The 21,091-nt window shown below is 40.7% G+C and overlaps 1 protein-coding gene across 1 annotated transcript; it reads left to right on the forward strand.

The window, feature by feature from the left end:
• The first annotated feature begins 5,434 nt into the window (after positions 1 to 5,434).
• Positions 5,435 to 20,249, forward strand: LOC140238674 (ATP-dependent translocase ABCB1-like). Its single transcript, XM_072318575.1, has 12 exons — positions 5,435 to 5,611; positions 5,907 to 6,020; positions 9,006 to 9,185; positions 11,021 to 11,104; positions 11,750 to 11,953; positions 13,472 to 13,572; positions 13,973 to 14,113; positions 14,317 to 14,473; positions 15,429 to 15,626; positions 16,072 to 16,275; positions 17,624 to 17,770; positions 18,830 to 20,249. Exons 1-12 carry the CDS (start codon positions 5,435 to 5,437, stop codon positions 19,031 to 19,033), a joined length of 1,911 nt encoding a protein of 636 aa, XP_072174676.1. The 3' UTR covers positions 19,034 to 20,249.
• The last annotated feature ends 842 nt before the right edge of the window (positions 20,250 to 21,091 follow it).

The following is a 21,091-nucleotide window of genomic DNA, read 5'->3' on the forward strand; positions in this document are numbered from 1 at the left end:
AAAAGCAACAAGTTTACTACCAGGTACCCGGTATGCACTTGCGTGCCGTAGCTGCTAATAAGATGTTGCTTATCAGCTGCGTTCACATAGAAGTATACTATTCGGGTATTCGGGCTCGTTTTTCGAGGGCACGCGAATAGCTTGAATTGAACGATAGGATTTCCTCACACCGGTTCACATAAGAGGGCACTATTCGAAAGTACGAATAGCTGCGAAAAGTATAGCAAAGTGAGAATCAAGCTTGTTCGATTTTCTTGCAGCGTATACCGTCTCTCGTTTATGAAATAATGACACTTTTGGTCTGGATTTGCCCTTTAGCAAAAATAAGCATGTAGACTGACATTCTGATGCAGTTTAGAAATTGTTAATAAGATTTGCTGGGATGTAGGAGGAAGAAATCCTCACTGCATGGGATGGTGAGTTGACGGTGCGGGTGATGGTGTACTCGGTGCCTGAATACCGAATACCGAATACTTCATACTTCTATGTGAACGCAGCCTAAGGCTGCGTTCACATAGAAGTATTCGGTATACGGTATTCGCTATTCGCTATTCGCTATGCGCCGTCAAGTCGACCCAGTACACCATCACCTGCACCATCCGGATTTCTTCTCGTACACAACCATCCCAGCAATCTTATTAAAAATTTCTAAACTGCATCAGAATGTCAGTCTACATGCTTATTTTTGCTAAAGGGCAAATCGAGACCAAAATCGTCATCATTTCATAAACGAGAAATGGTATACGCTGTTCGAAAATCGAACAAGCACGATTCCCACTATACTATTCTATGCTATTCGGCATTTTCGAATAGTGCCCTCTTATGTGAACCGGTGTTAGGAAATCCTGTCATTCGATTCAAGCTATATTTGTGTGCCCTCGAAAACGAGCACCGTATACCCGAATAGTATACTCCTACGTGAACGCAGGCTAAGACTGTAAGAGTATGTTTGAAAGAAGGTGGTGCGGTGCAGCATATTGGGAAGTTCATTCCAATAATTAGGCCCATGGTGAACATAATACACAATGTATTTTTTGTTTTGTTTTGTTTTGTTTTGTTTTATTGTTTTTTGCGTAGATTGTTTCGGGTACATGGAAGGTGATATGCATCCTTCTGACATGTTGGATATTGGTCCTATTAGTTAATTTAGATATGTTAAGTTTATGTAAATTATGTTTATGACTTGAAGCATGCAGGACTAATGTTTACATACTATCCATGTGCAAATTCATAGAGCAAAAATCAACAAAACACTGATGTGTACCCGGTACCTCCAACTTCATAATAAATGGGATCTGGCTTCTACACTGTGTAGCTATGGAGTAAATTCCTGTTGGTTTGTGGGGCTGTCTCTGGTGTGCTTTGGATATCCTTTCAGTCCCATATATGTTTTGCAAAGTCTCCGTGGCCATGCCTCAATCTTGTAAGCTGCTCTTTTTTTTTAATCTTTACTGTAATTCTTATTTTGACTATTTGTAATCATTTTGATTTATGGTTATTTGTCTTATACTGTATTGCAGTCAGTGGAAAACCAATAAATACAAAAAAGATCAACAAAACACCTAACAATAATGTCAGAGCATTAATGTGACCAGAAACTAATTTTTTGTGTAGCTTTGGTTTGTTGTTGTTGTTTTGTGTAGTTTTCCATATTTGTAGTTTACTTTTCAGACATACCCCTAATGAATTATCCACATTTAGTTTTCCTCACAACCTAATTCTCTCCACTCACCTCCACACCTACGTCCTCAAACAGGGGCGGATCCAGGGAGGACCGCAACCGGCGCACGCCCCCCCCCCCCTTTATTTTTTTTTCAAACAAAAGAAATAAAAAGAAAAAACGGGGGGAGGGGTGCGTGCGCCCCCTCTTTAATTTTGTAAACACGCCCCCTCTTTACGGAATTCCTGGATCCGCCCCTGTCAAACTCTTTTGATCTGTTTCCATTCATGTTCAACTTCACCTTGTGATCACCTGTAGGCCCTACCTTTATTTTCCATCGGTTCCTTCGGTCCTCGGGTGAAACTACTTTCCTCCTTTCGTTTTGGTTGATTTGTCTATCTTATGATTTTAATATGTAAATTAACTACCCTGGAAAAAGTAAGTGGGTAGAATTAAGAAAGAGTCTACCAAAGGAACTGACCGAGAACAGATCTGCTTTCTTCAGCCCCTACAGCTATAGGGAATATTCAGTTTTGAGAGGACATAGTCTGGCTTTGCGGAGTGACTGAGCATAATGTTGGACACCGAAATGAGTGTTACAATAATGCAACATTTCATGAAGTGTATCTGGATTGACATATGTACAACAATCTCATTTCCTGCGATGCACCTCACCTGGGGCAGAGTTCATCAATTGGCAACTATCTGGTAAACTACTTGTATGTTTTACAGGTAGGTCAAGAGGTGAAAATCTAGAAGAAAGCAAACTATCGACTGAAGTAGGCCTATTAACTGAAGTAGGACTGAAGTCAGTGTCGTAATGGTTCCATGACATTTGCTCCTGCAACAATGTATTGTTCACTTGAAATTCTGCATGCTAAACCAAACATAAATTCTATAAAGGAGCATTACTCTAACCCTACTCCTATCACAATCCTAACCTTGATCCCAAGTCCTTGGAGAAAATAATACACCAGAGCAATTGTTACAAGGTCACAGGAACAAATGTTGTATTACCGTTATAACACACTATAAAATGTGGCGGAATTAAATTCACATTTTATGAATGCACACTATTCACTGATGATGAAGTGTGATGACTCTAAAAAAAAAATGATGTTTTTGTCACATATGTTTTTTAATCCATAATACGGCGCTACTTGAGACTTCTTTTTGATTAAAGATATCAAATTTGTCTACATTGAACATCAGTGTAGATATGCACACACTAGTTGTTCTATTACTAAATATGAATTTGGAAAAAAAAAAATACTGGTGTGCAATTCACATGAAGTATGCAGTGTTTCAAATCAAATCTCATTTGACACTTGACAAGCACATTCATCACGCATAAGAAAAGAATGAGTTGATGGAAGAGTGAAAGAGAGACTGGGAAAGGAAGCGGAAATATTGGCAGTAGGCGATCTATAGAGCCAGACGAAGAATCATAAAAAAATACAGAACTTTACAATTCAGTTGTGGAAAGAAAGCTTTGTACACAGATGATACTTGGTAATGTGATAATTGGAAATGAAAGTATTATTTCAAGTCAAATGAGAATGTTCTGTTATTCAAGAAAATAAAAATAGAGAGGAAATAATAAAGTAATAGATGTTAAAATGACGAAACAAAACAAAACATACTTTACATGCTCACATTAATATTATTCAACATTTGCTGTGATCTTGCAGTCTTGGAAAGAGCAGTACCGGTACTTTGTAATCAAGGGCAGGCAGGGCAACAGTCGAAAGGATGCAATGGCCACAAAACAACAGATTCTTTTGTGAAGGAAGATGAGAGCTTATATGCATGACATTACCAATGCCTACCAGTGCATGTTGTAATGTTTCTTTTGTGACCCTGCATGACTGCAAATTATGTAACACTTTGAGTACCGTGCTTGACAAGGAAGACCATTTGAGAAGTTATTCATCTTTGCTGCTTGTTAAAAAAAAAAAAAAATGTGCATGAATTCAACAGTATGAGTGCAGGACAAGCAAGGATTTGAGAATTTTATAATCAGCCTTGTTTTGTACAAATAAATAAAAATGTAAAAGATTAACACATATAATAGGGCTAAGGCATGGAAAAGATTAAGATATGAAGTCCAAGTTTGGTTCAATAGATCATCACAGTATACATAACATAGCTAGAGGGAGAGAGATATACACTGTATATACAGTACATATATAAAAAGAAAATTACAAAAAAGAAAAAGAAAAAGAACTTGACGGTTGGCCATTATCGTGCAGGTACAGGTGGCAGAGGACTTTTCTCTTGAATTAGGGTAAGGATTCCCATGGCAAAAATGGCAATGTCATCAAAACAAAAACAATTCCTTTTTATTTTTGAAAGTACACACAAAAGGTAGGCCCTACAATCATAAACAAGGCCAATCTAGCTAGCACTACATTTCATTACCGGTTTTATGATATCAACTATTCAACCAAACCATCCATATCTACAGGTCAAATAACTGACCACTGGATATCAAACAATTTATTAATTTCCACGGTAATGCCCATAAACAGACTCACCCCTTTGACTTTTGCTTGTTTGTTTTTATTAAGAAAAAAAGTAACATTCATTGGACAGAAATAACTTTTGAGTAGAACGCAGATCTATACATAAAATCAGCAACAACAACAACCATTTAACAGTTAAAATCAAATGCATATAATGACCTTCATGTAGTTCACATCGAATGATCTGCTACATAATTTGATTTCTTCTCTACTGGGGATACGGGTACGGAGTACACGCGGCCGGCTGCTCCCTCTGCCGCTCGCGCCCCACGCGCAGCGCCCCGCTGCGCCCCGCCGCCGCGCCTCTCCGAGTGGGCATGGCGCTGCCAGCTCAGCTCTGCCACTGTGTGTGTGAGCGAGTTGCAGTGGCGAGACCAGTGCGGTGCGGACACGGCAAAGATGAAATCATGCGAACAAATATCCAACATTTCACCAAACATGTGCAAAATTAAATTCCCTCGAAGATGAAATTAGTTGAAGGAACCCTGAATACACCTTCATACATGATAAAATTGATAGTTTTACGGGGATTTACTGACAAAACAACAGCCAAAACTTAGCTGGGCCGAGTTAGCCCACCGCGCGAAATGAACGCGAACCTATGGGGATCGCGAACCGCGATAAAAACGTCTGAAATTTCATTTTTACGTCGTTGTATCCCCCAAAAGTTGGCAAATATTCTTTACAGAAACCACTGAGCACAATTCCATAAAAATTACGGTTAGAAAAGACGTCATAAAGACGAAATAAACTCAAACACAGACGAGCGCTCACGATCACTATCGATACCAACGGGTGGGACAACTCGGCCCACCCTCGACGGGTGGGACGAGATGTCCCGTGGGCCGAGTTAGCCCGACCCCCCCCCCTCGACGGGTGGGACGAGTTGTCCCGTGGGCCGAGTTAGCCCGGATCCACCGTAGGTAGTAACGTTAGAGTAACATTTTGTTATCAACCTCGAAATGTAGTGAGGACAAAACTAAATCATGTTTCAGTTTCAGTAAATATAACCACAGTAGATTAACTCGATGAAACACGGAGTGGTTTAGATTCTACAATATCCGATTTGGGAAATAAATTAAGAAATGCAGAGACAACCTGGCCACTGCACTGCCACTGGCACTGTATGTACGCAAAGCACGACAATAAGCGTTGACGCGTGCTTGAGAAAGTAACTCCAACATCAACATTTCCTCACACATGCTCTATTATCACCCGGGTATTTCCCTAGACACGTTCAATTAGTATTATGAGATTCTTACTCACCTTTACCTTAGAAGGAAGTAACTTTTCTCGAACTGGCATTCGCAAGAAACATCAGACAGAGGTTCGACCGATCCACCTGCCTCACCGTGCACCACCACCACCACCGCCGGGAACCGCCGCCGCGCCGCCGGGCGGCGCTCGGCGGCCAGGATTGTCGAGAGTTCGCTCCAGGTTTCGAGTCTCGCGCGTGTTGGTTGCGCGAGAGAGAGCGACGATGATACGAAGACTGTAATTTACATACGCAAATCAGTACTGTGAGGCAGCCATTCACGGGCGACGGACGTATCCGCATGCGCAGATAAGGTTTTGACACAGGGGCATAAGTTCGGAAACGTTAGGAAAGTGTTAGGAATGTTAGGAAAGTGTTAGGAAAGTGTTAGGAAAGCGTTAGCAATGTTAGGAAAGTGTTAGGAAAGTGGGTGCCGTCCAATCCCCTCAAGAACGCGCTCCAACAGATCCTGACGCTGAATGGTCCCGAGTGGCACGTCATCCTCGTCGGCTGCATCTTCGCTGGTATCCAGGGAATCGCTTACCCTGCCTTCGCCATCGTCTTCAGTGAGGTCATTGCGGTGAGTTGCAAAAAAAGAGGTCGATGACGACCCAAGTCTTTAATGTTTCGTTTGTTTGTTTGTTTGTTTGTTTATTCATCGTAAAATCACAAAGTAACAATGATACAAAACTACTGGGATATAAAACTGCCAAAGATAAACGGATGGATTGCCCTGCTCAGCTCGGCCTTCATGGTCGTGCTGGTCTTCCGAGTGGTCCAGCTTTAGATGAATAATCACATTTTGAAACTCCTGACTATGAAACTAATATAAGTAAATACACACACATACACATTTAATAACAATAATACGCATAAGATAATAATATCATATACAAACACAATATTGATACATCATTACATCAACTAAAGCAACATAACAAGAAGCCCGTGAAAATAATTATTAACTCTCCCATCCCGACTGCCATTACTCGCTCCCCAACCCACAGCCCTCCCTACAAAACATGGTAACGCCTTGTCTCTCATGCAAAAGGTGCAATTATATGCATGCAGAAAGTCTTGTGCCACGAAACCTAAATACAATATTACTTACCCCCTGCTTGTTCTTACGAAATACGGGCAAATATCTACGGTCTGGTGCCATATTCCGTGAGGCCGGAGGCCGAATGGAATATGGCACCAGACCGTAGATATTTCCCGTATTTCGTAAGAACAAGCAGGGGGTAAAGATTTTATCTTTTAGTGATCGTGAATTCTGTAATCTCATTGGTCAATCAACCACTGAATATATCCCGTATTCCGTGATAAGGTTATATTGTGCGCATGCGCTAAATCCACCACTGAATATATTCCGTATTCCGTGATATGACGTCATATTACACAGCTAGCTGCGCGTGTACCAAAGACGCTTATAGGAAAGTGCGCGCTAATCCTGTACAAAACAAATGGACAGCGCGTGGTCCTCAAGCGTATTACGCACATAACCTGAGACCACTAGACGCTTGATAAACGACAGCAACAGCAGCTTACGTTTCTGGCTACTGCAGTATCTTATGGCTTGTACTTACCGTATTTGTACATTGTATGCGCGCATACGGTAATCAGCTCGCGAGACGTAGGCCTAAGTCAACATGGTCATGGCTGACAGCCGGCGATTTCAACATCATTCACGAGGGGAAATCAGCGAGAAGAAGGTTAGCACTTACACTAAAAGATAAAATCGTTACCCCCTGCTTGTTCTTACGAAATACGGGAAATATCTACGGTCTAGTGCCATATTCCATTCGGCCTTCGGCCTCATGGAATATGGCCCCAGACCGTAGATATTTGCCCGTATTTCGTGAACAAGCAGGGGATAACTAATAGTATCTTTTGAAGTGTAGATCTACATGAATTCTGTAGTGTAATCTCATTGGTAAAGTTACACAGGCTAACCTTCTTCTCGCTGATTTCCTCACGTGAATAATGTTGAAATCGTCGGCTGTCAGGCCCCAGTCACATAATGCTCTGCGTCCGGCGTTACGTCCAAAAAAGTCATTTTTTTTTCTGCGGACTCCCGCGGATCCTTCGCCGTCACCAGAAAATTTGTACAAAACATACGGGGAAAAAATGCGGGCGATACGGACAGATACGACCAGATGCGAATACTTGCGTCCACTTGCGGATATTCTTACGAATTGGCACGTAATAGTTCTGAACACTTGCGGAGAGTTGCGGATATTTTCGGATAGTTACGGATAGTTACAGATTGTTATAAATAATTATGGACAATATGGTTTTCTCTTATAATCCTCTCTGTATAGATCTATATGGGGCTTACACGCGAGTACCCAAGTCATCGCAAGGGAAATGGAGTCTACAAACACTCACGGATCGTACCGATATTTACTTTGAAATTCAAGTTTTGGCTACATCCATATATGACACCCACCCATTCGCTCATAGTCGGTATAGTTTTTTTAATTTTACATTTAAAATGTAGACTGTAGTTGTCTCAAAGCCAGATGCGTCGATCGCTACCAGCGCCAGAGATAGCTAGCTGGCCGGCTGGCGCCGGGTACCATGGTAAAAGCACTGGCTGCCGTTGGCACCCTTGCCAAGCACGCACGGCGCTTGCTGACCGGCGTGTTTTTTTTAGACGGCGCAGATTGGGGACCCTAAAAATCTATTGGGGACCCTATCCCTAAACCTAACCCTAATCCTAATCCTAACCCTAACCATCAAACCCTAAGCCTAACCCTAAGCCTAACCCTAACCCCAACCCTAACCCTAACCCTAACCCTAACCCTAACCCTAACCCTAACCCTAACCCTAACCAAAAACCCTAACCCAACGTTTTTCCCATAGGTTTAACACGCGCCATGCCCCAATCTGTGCCGTCTTAAAAAAAAAAAACGCGACCCGGCCTGGTTGGCCCCCAGTTATGGCGTCGCCTTAAGAGGGCGCACTTCCATGAAAAGTCACTTGAATCGGTCTATACACGCGCAGCTAGCTGTGTAATATCATGACGTCATATCACGGAATACGGAAAATATTCAGTGGCGGATTTAGCGCATGCGCACAATATGACCTTATTCACGGAATTTTGATTATATCCGGAAAAAGATCCCTGCGCAGAATTTCAGATTAATAAGATACATGTTTGACAGATCCGTAGAACATTGTCTCACGTTGATTTACTGTTGGTATCCTACTAGTGATGCATGCTTTCCTTGAATTATAGTTATTAAGCTAAGATGCAACACTGACAAAAAAAAAATGAGAGAATATGAATATCATAGACAGTTGTAAAAAAGAAAAACAAAGGGATCCCAGCAAAAAGCGATATTCTTGTTTATCAATGAGAAAAAAAAAATTGACAGTTTCTGTTTTAAATCTTTAATTTTCAAATGCCTTTTCCTGTGGTAATAATGACTTCCTTTTGAATCGTTGTAGAGATGCAATACAATATGAAGGGTATACTTCATACAAATATACAAATATATTGATTGTTGATGTTAAAAGTATCACATTTTCTCCTCTCGAACAAACCATGCTAACCGCGCAGATCTTTAGCCTCCCGCCGGACGAGCTCCAAGAGGAAGCCATCTTTTGGTCGTTGATGTTCCTGGCACTGGGCGGGCTTCTCTTCATCTGCAACACGGTGACTGGGAGTGCTTTCGCCGTGTCGGGGGAGGAGCTCACACTCCGCCTCCGCCGTAAGGCTTTCTGGACGATTCTTCGACAGGTAATCGACCGCAGGGTTACACGTCACGAGTTCGACACCCATGAATCATACAGCCCATGAGTTCGACTCTAAGCAAACAAGGCCTATGAGTTAAGCCCAGAGTTGTAATGTCGAAGTCGCGGGCTGTTTTATGTAGTGTCGAACGCATGAGCCTTATTTGTCAAGTGTCGAACTCATGGGCTGTATGACTAGTGGGATGTACGATTCATGGACCTTTTTTTCATTGTCGAACTCGGGGGCTGTATGACTCGTGGGTGTCGGTCTCATGGGACGACCCCAACCGCAGTAGACGCACTCCACGATCAAGTGACGAGTACACCCAAGGAGATGTTCTCTTTCTATCTCCCTAGTATACCAGAGCTTCCAAGTCTTCCTCATCATTTACTAGAAGACTCCCCTCACACTTGGATATCTCTTTATATCCCGGCAAGAGAATAGTGTCTCCCTTTGGTATTATGTCTGTTTACCGTTTAGCAAATGAAAATTCTGTACATAATGTCCTGTGGTTCCCTGGAAGGTACAGCAACATTGCTCTCATTTCGACAACCTTCTAGATTATGTGCAATAGCTCACAGCTGGTTTATTTTTGTCTATTATAAGTTATTTAAAAGTTATTTATTTAAGAGGCTATTAAGAGAATGGTGTGTCACAGAAATAATTCTGACATGCATTTGTTGACCTTTGACCTCTTTCAAATTTCATAATTATATATTCTATATGAAAACACAAAATGGAAAAGCATGAAACTATTTTAAAAACGGACGGGCAGTTTCGGGCGTTTTACGGAGTAATAAGACGGGCGGTGTCCGGTGTTTCAGTAACCAATTGGTAAAGATGGTAGTAAAACGCAAGTTTCACCAAATCTCTGTAACCTTCATAACGATGCCGGAAAGTTGGCAGCCCTGGTTATCTTTTTTTTTTCAAACTTGATGCATTATTTTCATTATCTCCTGACGACCAGAGTGTTTACCTTACGCTTTCGCTGACTTATTGCAAAGAACTAATAATGCATGAGAACTGAAAGTATTATAAAAATTATTTGAGTAGACAGTAATGAAAATGCAGCGCTCAGTACTGGGGTCCGGAGGAAAATCAACAGTGAATTTAAAAACATCAATACAGATATTCTTTCATTTTCTCATTGTTCTCATCATATTCAATTGTTATCAAATAAACAGTTAATCCTTTTAGAATTGTATGTTCTTAGATATTTTAGAGAGTGGTTTCGAATTATCTTGCAAAAAGTCAAAAACCGACCATCTCAATCAAAACTGATACACCATCCCTCTAATCTATACAAAATCATCTATCTATTCATGATCTATAAATCTATGTTTTGTAATCCTAACCTATCACTCCCCGCGTTCACATTGGTCCCCGCGACGCGGGGAAAGTCCCGAGCTGTGGGACTTTCTCCTCCAAAACTATAATGTGAACGCTCACTGGGACTTGTCCCCCCGTCCCCGCCAAGCAAGTCGGGTACGGGGACAAGTTTTGGAGGGGAGAGTGACCTTGGGGCGAAATTGATAGCGTCCAGCTGTGGTCATCAAATGTGCGCATGCGCTATGCCTGGTAGAGCTCGCCCCAAGCCCCAATTGCCCCCCCTCAGCTCGGGGACAGATGAGATACCAATGTGAACGGTCAGTTGTAAAAAAGATAAGATCTCTTATGGCTGTCCCCGCGTCGCGGGGACCAATGTGAACGCGGGGACTCTGACCCATGTTTCTCTCTCTCTTTGTCTGTACCGTCTACACCTGTCTAGCTTGCTTAATCCTTGCTTGCTCTACATATTCATGATTTTCCTCAATCTTAATTGTTCTGCAATAATGCGGCAGGACGTAGCGTACTTCGACCAGCCTTCCCACAGCACTGGGGCGCTCGCCACGAGGTTGTCGGCGGACGCTTCCAACGTTAAAGGGGTGAGACGTATATCGAATTACATTACTATTGTGGTGTGCAAACTTCGTGAATGGGGCTCTGATATAACGAATACAAGTTACGACAAACTTTTGTTTTTGTTCGAATACAATTTTTGACCTCTTTTTCGAATGGAGTTTTCCCCAACTGTGTTCATAATTACGTTGTGTATGGCAATTTGTCAATCAGTTGCAATAGAAACAGGTCGATGCAAGGATTCATTAATTTTAATTCTTATTGTGTCTTTCTATTGTATTATACTTTGTTCTTTATGTTAGATTATGCTTTGTTTCTTTTTTTGCTTGATGAAAAAAAGATAAACTGAACTGAACCGAACTTAACTGTTTATTTGTAGCATTTGACATTGATACGTATATGCAATAACCCACGCACAATGATAACATGAGGCATACATGCAAATTTCCCACGTTTTTAAGTGTACTGAGGTTTTGTGATGCCTGTTTCGGTCATGACGTGTGTGTATGTGTGTGTGTGTGTGTGTGTGTGTTTGTGTGCAAATAAGCGCGCGCGTGTGTGTATTTGGTGTAATTGATTGCGGACTTCGCAAAGAATTTTATGGTCAGGTTTAACAAGGAGATTGATTTTTTAATGAGCAGAAATAACTCTTTCATCTTATCTGTTGCTAGGCGACCGGTGCCCGACTGAGCATCGTCGTACAGTCCCTGGTGACGATGACGGCTGCCCTCGCCATCGGATTCATCTTCGGGTGGAAGCTGGCTCTGCTCATCCTCGCCTGTCTCCCCGTGCTCGCCTTCACCGGCGGCCTGCAGATGAAGATCTTGCAGGGTTCACAGACCCGCGATGCTGCCCTCATCGAGGAATCCGGGAAGGTACTCGGCTTAATGGTCCGAATTCACGAAGATGGTTTAAATTCAAACTATGGTTTATGCAAATTTATTCTTCTGTTAATTAGTCCCAAAATCGTGTTCTGCACATGCGCGAGAGGGTTGTTTTAAGTGTCTACCCCGGGCCGGGAGACTACGTCTTAAAGCGTTCACGTCGCAGATCTACTAAAAGCTCGCTATAATCATGCGACCACGCCCGTAAGTGACACTCCTTTTTCTTGGCGTTGCGATTTGTGTGTGGAACTAAAGATATTGATTGCAAAACGGGCTAATCGCCATTTATATACACTTTTAATGTAAGTCCATCACCAGGCAGAGCAAAATAAAACCTTTCCAGAAGTACCTCACTTGAAGTATCACTGGGAATATTCTTGAAGTTGTGATAAAATTTCTTTTATTTTCTTCTCATTTTCCTTATTTTTTTTCAGCGGGTTTAGTCGAAAATCTCATATCGACAATAATAGAGTTAACTTGTTTTGCCATGAAACAATATTTTTCTTTCATTCCATTCAACAAAGAGTGAAGCGGAATATAGTATGCTTCGACTGATCAAACTCATCAGTAATACATTGTTAAAGGGAAGGTAAACCCAAAGAGCAATGTGGATTGAGTGAAAGCAGCAACAGTAGTAGAGCACATTAGTGAAAGTTTGAGGAAAATCAGACAATCGTTGCAAAAGTTATGAATTTTTAAAGTTTTGGTGTTTGAACCGCTGGATGAGGAGACTACTAGAGGTTATGACGTATGAGAGGACAACAATACAAAGAAAATATAAAGGAAATTCAACACAAATTCATTTTCCTAGCATTATGAAAGAGCACTTGACTAACCGCTTTCAGAAAGCAGGGGGAATAATTGTTACCCTTAACATATGTCAGTATCAAGTTGACAGAATTTGTAATTTTCATGAAATATTGATTTTTGTAGCATTTTCTTTATATTTTCTTTGTATTGTTGTCCACTCATACGTCATAACTTCTAGTAGTCTCCTCATCCAGCGGTTCCAACACCAAAACTTCAAAAATTTATAACTTTTGCATCGATTGTCCGATTTTCTTCCAACTTTCACTGATGCGTTCTACTAATGTTGCTGCTTTCACTCAATTCACATTGCTCTTAGGGTTTACCTTCCCTTTAAAGCCGATATCCTTTTTTTTTTAAAGCTGTTAATAGATGTCCGCAATGTCCGTCTATGGTGTAATGTACGAAGGGCCCATGCAGGCTCAAATTATTTTGATGGAAGTCTTTCAATTTTCTTAAAATCCCCGTTTTACAGAATCTTGTCGGTTGATGTCGGAACAATGCGATGATGTTATCTTAAGGGTTTTAACAATAAATCCTTCTCCCATCCCTTGAACTGCTCGATCGTCATTATTATGGACTCGAATGCCAAGTTGAGAAATTGTAGGGACTGACAGTCTTTGCAGTACGTCTATGCCTGAAAATCGACTATGCTTGAATAATATGGAGCTTAGCACAAATCAAATCGATGTCTGTTGACAGATCGCTGCTGAGGCAATAGAAAACGTCCGGACGGTGGCGGCGCTCTCACTGGAAGACCGAATGATCAAGAACTACGACGAACAGCTGCAACGACCATACAAGTAAGAAACATTTCTACCATTAGCATGTCAAAATACCCCACTTATCTTACATAGGTTACAAAAAAAAACGGTTTGCTGACCACAGTATCCTTTCTAATGTCATTGCTATCTTAACCATATGGAATTGTTAAAATCACATACCAAATGAAGAAGGTATTACAGAACGATCCATAAACAACAAAAAAAGGTTAACTCCGTAAAAGAACAGTGTATTCACTGTCCTACAATCATTTTCGAAGGTAGCTGTTATTATTTGATATTTATTTCAAAGAATTTGATATCATTCGTATTTCATCATTCTGCATTTGTAAAACGAGACACGAATGAAACACGCTGTCTACAGCCCTGACAAAATGTCACTAATGCTAGCGTTCGAATGTGTCGTCCTCGTCCCAATCAGGCAGGGCAAAATAAACAGCCAGATGAACGGCCTCGGGTTCGCCGTCTCGCAAGCAATGATCTTCTTCATCTACGCCGTGTCCTTCCGCTTCGGGGGCTATCTGGTGTCCATCGGTGAAATGGACGGAGACGACGTATTCAAGTGAGTATACAACTACAACAAAACAAAGCAAAATGCTGCAAACCACCACAAAAATACGATTACATAGAAGCCAATTAAATAACCGAATTCGAACATTTGATCACCAGTAGTGCAGCTTCGAATCCTTCAACATTTGCATGACTCCCCTCACTAAGTTGAGATATTTATGTATCATTGGATATCTATTCTGTTTCCCCATCTAGAGTGATTTTTGGTCTCGCCTTCGGTGGAATGTCTGTGGGTCGTGCCATGGCCCTCCTCCCCGACTATGCCAAGGCTCGACACTCGGCCGATCTCCTCCTGCACCTGTTCGCCACCGAGCCGCTGATCGACAATTACTCCACGCGCGGTGCCACACCCGTGAGTTTCAGCACCCAGCATCTTTTATGATTTTCCTTAAAAATGTTAACAATTTACGCAATTCTCTGGCTATGTTTTTTCCTTTTGTTTGTTTTCTCGCAACAATGTTCTTACAAGTTTCTGTAAAACATTATACTTGCTGTTGGTATGCCTGCTACGACATTATCTTGTCAAAAATGGCAGACGCTACCGCTTCGATTTAAGCTTTTCCGAAAACGAAACCAAACGCCGCTTTCGTCTTTCAACGGAGCGCTTTGTTGCCTAGTGTTATACTGATATTCCTGTCTTGTTTAAAAAGGACGAAGTTTTTTCTTTATCATAAAAGAGTTCATGCTGGTGAGATGCTTTGTGACTCTGGCAAATCATAGGTAAACTAAAATCAGACGAGTATTAAAACAGAGCTTATATAATTTCTGATTATTGCGGTTTTAGATCGTAATAAGTTTACTTTTAGACTTCCTGCCTTCGTGGTCATTTTTTTTTTGCTTGAAGTGTTAGCTTATACCGCGATATCTTATTGCTTTGTTATTTCTTTTATTGATCGCCGGACTCTAACACACCGATGATATGCCATCACACCCCCCCCCCCATCGATATATTAGAACTCACACAACACAAGAGGAAGGCAGGACCATTAGTCGTTGTTAATGGTAAAAAAGGAATACAGCATCGCGTGGAGAACACAAAACATTGACAAAACAGGTCAATTCTGAAGACCGAAGTAATAACCAGATAGTTAATTCTCTTCCAAATTTATGAAAGAATACCTAATCACAGTTGCTGATTGAAAATCTTTCTTACAAATCACATTGTTCGGTAGTTTTCTTGGTGTTTTCTGCGACGTAATCAGGATGACGTGGTAACGAATCTAAGAGTACATTTTTTGACTTTCAGACTCTTTTTTTTTTCTCTCTCTCTCTCTTGTTTCTTTTTGTTTTGCTTTTTGCTCTCTCAGAAAGACGTAGATGGAGAGATACGTTATACCGATCTCAAGTTCAACTACCCGACTCGGCCCGATATTCCGATTCTGAAAGGCCTGAATCTCACGATCCGACCGGGACAGACGGTGGCCCTGGTCGGGGAGAGCGGGTGCGGGAAGAGCACACTTGTGTCCCTCCTGGAGAGATTTTACGACCCGCTGGACGGGACAGTGGTCAGTACAGTGGTCTAAACAGAATCGTATCAATATGTAGATGTAAAGACGAGAGTATGAGTTGATAAAGATGGGCAAGTCGGCCTCTTAGAAGGGAATTCCAGTGCAGTTGAAAGTTAATCTGAAAATCGGAGTAAAATGTTCTTAGCACAATGGCAATTTGATCAAAATCGTATGAAAAATAAGGAAGTTATTTTGAAGTTTCGTTTATTCCTCAGAAAAACAGTTCTTGAACAGTCAAAATGAATATGTAAGTAATGATGTCATAATGTTATCCCCTCACAAAGTGCCATACAGTTCGTAGATTTGAAATTTCCAGTTTTCATTTTAAAAGCAATGACGCCCCATTTCATTCCATTAATCATTAATCAAAGCAAATAGTTATGATTTTAATCAAAAGTACATCAAGTTATTGCATATCAGCGTTCCTAATCTTCCTTCACAGTCTGTGGATGGTAAGTCCATCAAAGACCTCAACATCCAGTGGCTACGAGCCAACATGGCCATCGTGAGCCAGGAACCAATCCTCTTCGCTAGCTCTATCAAGGAGAACATCCAGTACGGCGTGGAGGAAGAGATGGACGTGACAAGCGTCGAGCGAGTGGCCAAGATGGCCAACATCCACGACTTCATCTCCTCTCTTCCCATGGTGAGATTTAAGACCTAGGAGAAAGAAATCAGAGCTCTGTTGCATAAAAGTTGATATCAAACATTAGTCAGAAAATGAAACACAAGTCTCTGAATCCTAAATTCTGGTTGGCTGTAGTATTTCACTTTATAGGTTGACTTCATCTTTTTACGCAACAGGGCTCAGACATAATTATTGCTCGCCCCTTAAATCAATCATAAACGTAATATTTTGTGTCAGAGAGGAAAACCGCACTTCCCTTCCTAAAGCGCTGTAAGCATCTCTGACAATCTGGTATTACATAATGTCAAAAATAGTGTATTTTCATATTAACGTTTTCAGAGAAATTAACGTGAGGTTTTGCAATAACTGACAATAATTACCAAAGCGATCGAGATTTATTTTGAAATTTCTATCCTTTGCAGTCGTGTAATACCCATGATTAATAGATCTATTCACTGTGATAAGTCAACTACGATTTGCATCTTCAATACATTTATAAGCTGTTTAATCCGATTGAGCTCGGCAGGAGATTTGGTCATAGAAATCGAAAACCACAAAGGTGTATTTCACATTATAATAACATGTTAACCATGTTAACGGCCCTTTAACAATCGCCCCGTATTTGTACAGGCATGGTAACATGGAAACATTGAACTGTACATTACTTGAATATGAGACCATTCTGAAGCAAATAAGTTCCACACAACAATAGATACATAATGTACTCTTTAAGAGTACATTATATTCCACAAGGATTGGAACAATCATCCCCAACATTCCTATTAATTCCCACTGATCAGTTACTAGTTTAGCATCCTCTCTAACACAGGGATGGCTTGAGACTGTATCTTAATCGTCATCATTATTCAGTTTTGACATGGGGTTTTCCGCTATCTTATGGTCGGACTTACCTCACTCTTACCGCAAGCGTGCTCACACATCCTCATCATCTTTACCCGATTTTATAGGGCGCCCTCCTTTCTCAAGCAAACCGTCCCAGCAAGCTCCTCCTTCACCTGCCTCTTCCAAATCTTCTTCGCATTATGTGGCTACATCATATTAAAAAATGTCTGAAACTCAAATGCTATGGCAATTTCCGTGGGGAATTCAAACTCTAACTGAGAAGGAATTTTGATTAACAATGGTTGCCTCATCTTAGATTATATAACGCTTAAGGTATACAATCCGACCTAAAAAAAAATAAGACTCCGTACACGATAAGATCTGAAATCATTTACACTTGATTCGAAGGACTGAAGCATGAGTTTTCGGGGATGAACTAAAACGTCTTACTACGGATTAATCCTGATGTCTGACAGTAAGGTTTCCTCCTAACCACTGAAAACCTCTATATGGTTCATGACAGGGTTACGACACTCTGGTGGGTGAGAAAGGAACCCAGCTGTCCGGGGGTCAGAAGCAGCGAGTGGCCATCGCCAGAGCTCTGGCCAGGAACCCCCGCATCCTCCTCCTAGACGAGGCCACGTCAGCCCTCGACACGGAGAGCGAAAAGGTATAATTTAGGAATCTTTGACTATTCATTTCGTCTGCCAGATCACTCGCAACTGCAGGGACTGGTTTGAAGGAAGTGAAGTGCCTTTTTACAGTATACAGAGATTGCCTTTTAACGGGTTAGAAACTGTTCATATCGAGGAGGGAGATACACTACTAGAATATAATTAATTCCGAGATATTGTGTGGACGTGAAAGCAAGACTCCCAACCGACTGGTGTTATGATATTACATCGATACACAAGACAAGATCTGATGTTGTTGTCTACACGTGTGTGAATACTGTATATCACTTCATTCTTAGCCGTTGGCAGCCTGTCCATTTTGTTTTTAAGTGTATTACCTGACAAGAAGTCACTTCTCGCTGTATAACAATTCCTCGTTGTATCAATCACGTCATAATAACCCAAAAGAATAAATAAAATACCATTTACTGCACCTCATGAGATAAAGACATGGTACATCCCGTTCACGTATACAAAAGGTTACTCATGACCCTTTAAGGAAATTCCTTATCCTCCCTGCACAGTACATGTACATTGTGCATCTGTTGATTTCTCTTACGTTCATGCTGTTGTGTGCAATTGTTTTCTTTACGATTACTTTCAGTCTAACCTATTTGTTAGAAATTTGTTTTTGTAATTGGAATAATGGGATATGAATGTCTCCAACCACAACCAAAATTTGGTGGTTTCGGATTAACAATACCAGTTCAGTGAAATCTTAATGCTGAATATCGCAACTACAGTGTTCACTTCAACATAAGTTGCAAGTGTCCATTATCCTTCCCAAGTTCTCCAGCTCCCATTTCTCTGATGTGAAGAGTGTAAACACGTAAACGTAACATTACTTGTGACTATTATACGCTTTCATTATCAATGACCTTCCATCCTATTATTATGTAAAGTGAGCTTTGTATCCTAGCTGCCAAAGATACGGTTGGTTTAATTTTTGCAAAAAAAAGACAACAGCAACAGGAACATCAAAGAAACACTTCCATTTATCACTAGATCGTTATGTTCACAAAAAGTATATAGCTATGTGTATTTTTTTCTTCCAGATCGTGCAAGACGCGCTCGACAACGCCATGAAAGAACGAACCTCCATCGTAATCGCCCATCGCCTCTCCACCGTCAAGAACGCCGACGTCATCGCCGTCATCAGAGACGGCGTCGTCATGGAGAGTGGAAGTCATGTCGAGCTCTTGAAGAGGAGGGGTCACTACTTCACCTTGACCGGTGGTCAAGCCCTGGTAGAGGACTAAGATCGTCGACGTCGCATGAGAAATATTGCAGGACTTTAGTTGACACAGGGAGATCACCTCCTGGTCGACAGCATCGTAACGGGAATAATTGTTACTCCGCGTTCGACTTTGCTGTTCTGGAGAAGGCAACGCCGTACAAGAAAATATCGACAAGAGTTTGAATAGAGAAGTCAGAATCACTCGTATATTTACAAAATATTGGTCAAATTTCGATGAAATGGTATCAGAGTCCATGACATTGACGTGTAACCATTTTCTCGTGACACTCCGTAACATTTACCTCATTCGGTGTTATTTAGTTTTCAGAATTAGTTTTTGTTCTGCTGTTATCAATAACGTACAACTATGTTAATCATAGATTGAATGAAGTTTGGTGGAGGGGAAACTGCTGGTACCTCTTTCCGTGGTGACAGGATATAGGAAGGTTGAGAGTCAACCAGAATTTACTTTTATCATACATTTCTACACATGGTCCTGTCAGTATGGAAGCATTATTGATATATATGTTTTTTTTTCTTCATTTTTTTTTACATTTTGGACGTCTTTGCACTCAAGAAATTATTTCTTATAATAGTTATTTAACTCATAATGTACAAGGTGTTCTCTTCTTCTTATATCTTCTAGTCAGACGGGAAATTTTCCATTTCCGACTGAACGGCACATCTTGTAAGAGAACAAGTTCATAAAATGTACAGAGAGTCAGAACGAAACCTCAAAAAGTATAATATATCAGTTTGGGGAGAGGAAGCAGGGACTTAAGTCGTCCAAGCTGTGTTATCAATGCGTGCATTCTAAAATCATATCTTTGTAATATGATCATAAATGTAAGAATAAATGTAATATTTACGCATTAATATAAAATATAGGCTTGATAACATTCTGTAACGACAGCTAAAGATTATTTCAGTCTCACTTTCTTCTTCGTTTCCCCAAAGCAGGAAAGAGAGGAAATGGCCTTTACTGCTTGCCTTTATGAACAGCACTTATAAAATAAATAACGAAATATAAATAGACCCGTATTGTAGTTGAAATGTAAGTATATAAGGTATAGCATGAAACAACTCAATGTGGTTTCTGAAGGTAAGTCAGTGATTATTGCATGAATGGTGTGCGGACCACACTCTTCGATACTTCACCAAATATGTTCACGGGTACCATCGCAAAATTGCAATATGATAAAATTATGATTAAAATACATTCAACTTTCTGTCACAAAGTGTTGTGTGTAATGAATGCCGTACCTTGGTCTGTCAAGTGTCATGTGTGTGTGTGTATGTGTGTGCGCGCGCGCGTATGTGCATGCGTGTGTTTGTATGTGTTCCTGTGTATGCTGTTTGTTTGCTGAATGTGGAGGATAAAATAATTTGAATACGCCGAAGCACCGCCATGGACATATATATATTATAAAGTATATCCCGTGCATGATCCAGAATTCACGAACTCAATATCAGGCACCAACAAATTAGCAGTTCTATCCCTCGTTAACACCCGTGGCATTTCAATTAGTTACTTTAGATTTTATTAGAAAAAAAATCACATCAAATCTTCCAAATACACTAGTAACATAACAAGAAGTCAGTTTGTAATACAAAATATATCAACAAACATCTTTAAGCGGTAAGTGCATCGCCTCTGTAAAAGTGAGTAAACAAAATCATTGTGTTATTGGAAAAAGAGACCCATGTAAATATAAAGACAGGCTATTTCAAATTGACAACCGCTCAATTGTCTATAGCTTCTGTCAATGCAAAGCTGTACATGCTCATAATCTGTTTCCGGTACAGACATCCTGTCAAATTATCATTCAAAATCTTACCTTTCCATGAAGGAAGGAGTAGAAATAGAAAATGCAGAAATGGAAAAAAGTTGATAGGAAGGGTTTTTTTGACAGCTAGTTGTTCCCGTGGTTTACTTTTACGGAAAATTGGTCGAAAGTCTTGAATGCACAAAACATGAGATGCGTGCTCTTCGAGTGGTCTGCTTTGTTTGTGTGTCTGTTTTGTATTTCTGCTGCCAGTTACAGAAGATTTAGTGTAAAAAGAAAGAGTAAACGTTTGC

This window comes from Diadema setosum, chromosome 15 (assembly GCF_964275005.1).
Source record: "Diadema setosum chromosome 15, eeDiaSeto1, whole genome shotgun sequence".
In the NCBI taxonomy this organism is placed as follows: domain Eukaryota; kingdom Metazoa; phylum Echinodermata; class Echinoidea; order Diadematoida; family Diadematidae; genus Diadema; species Diadema setosum.

Coding starts and splice junctions, on each gene's coding strand:
- LOC140238674 (XM_072318575.1), top strand. CDS start 5,435: ATGAGATTCTTACTCACCTTTACCTTAGAAGGAAGTAACTTTTCTCGA. Junction 5,612..5,906: donor GGCGGCCAGGATTGTCGAGA/GTTCGCTCCAGG, acceptor GCGCTCCAACAG/ATCCTGACGCTGAATGGTCC. Junction 9,186..11,020: donor TCTGGACGATTCTTCGACAG/GTAATCGACCGC, acceptor ATAATGCGGCAG/GACGTAGCGTACTTCGACCA.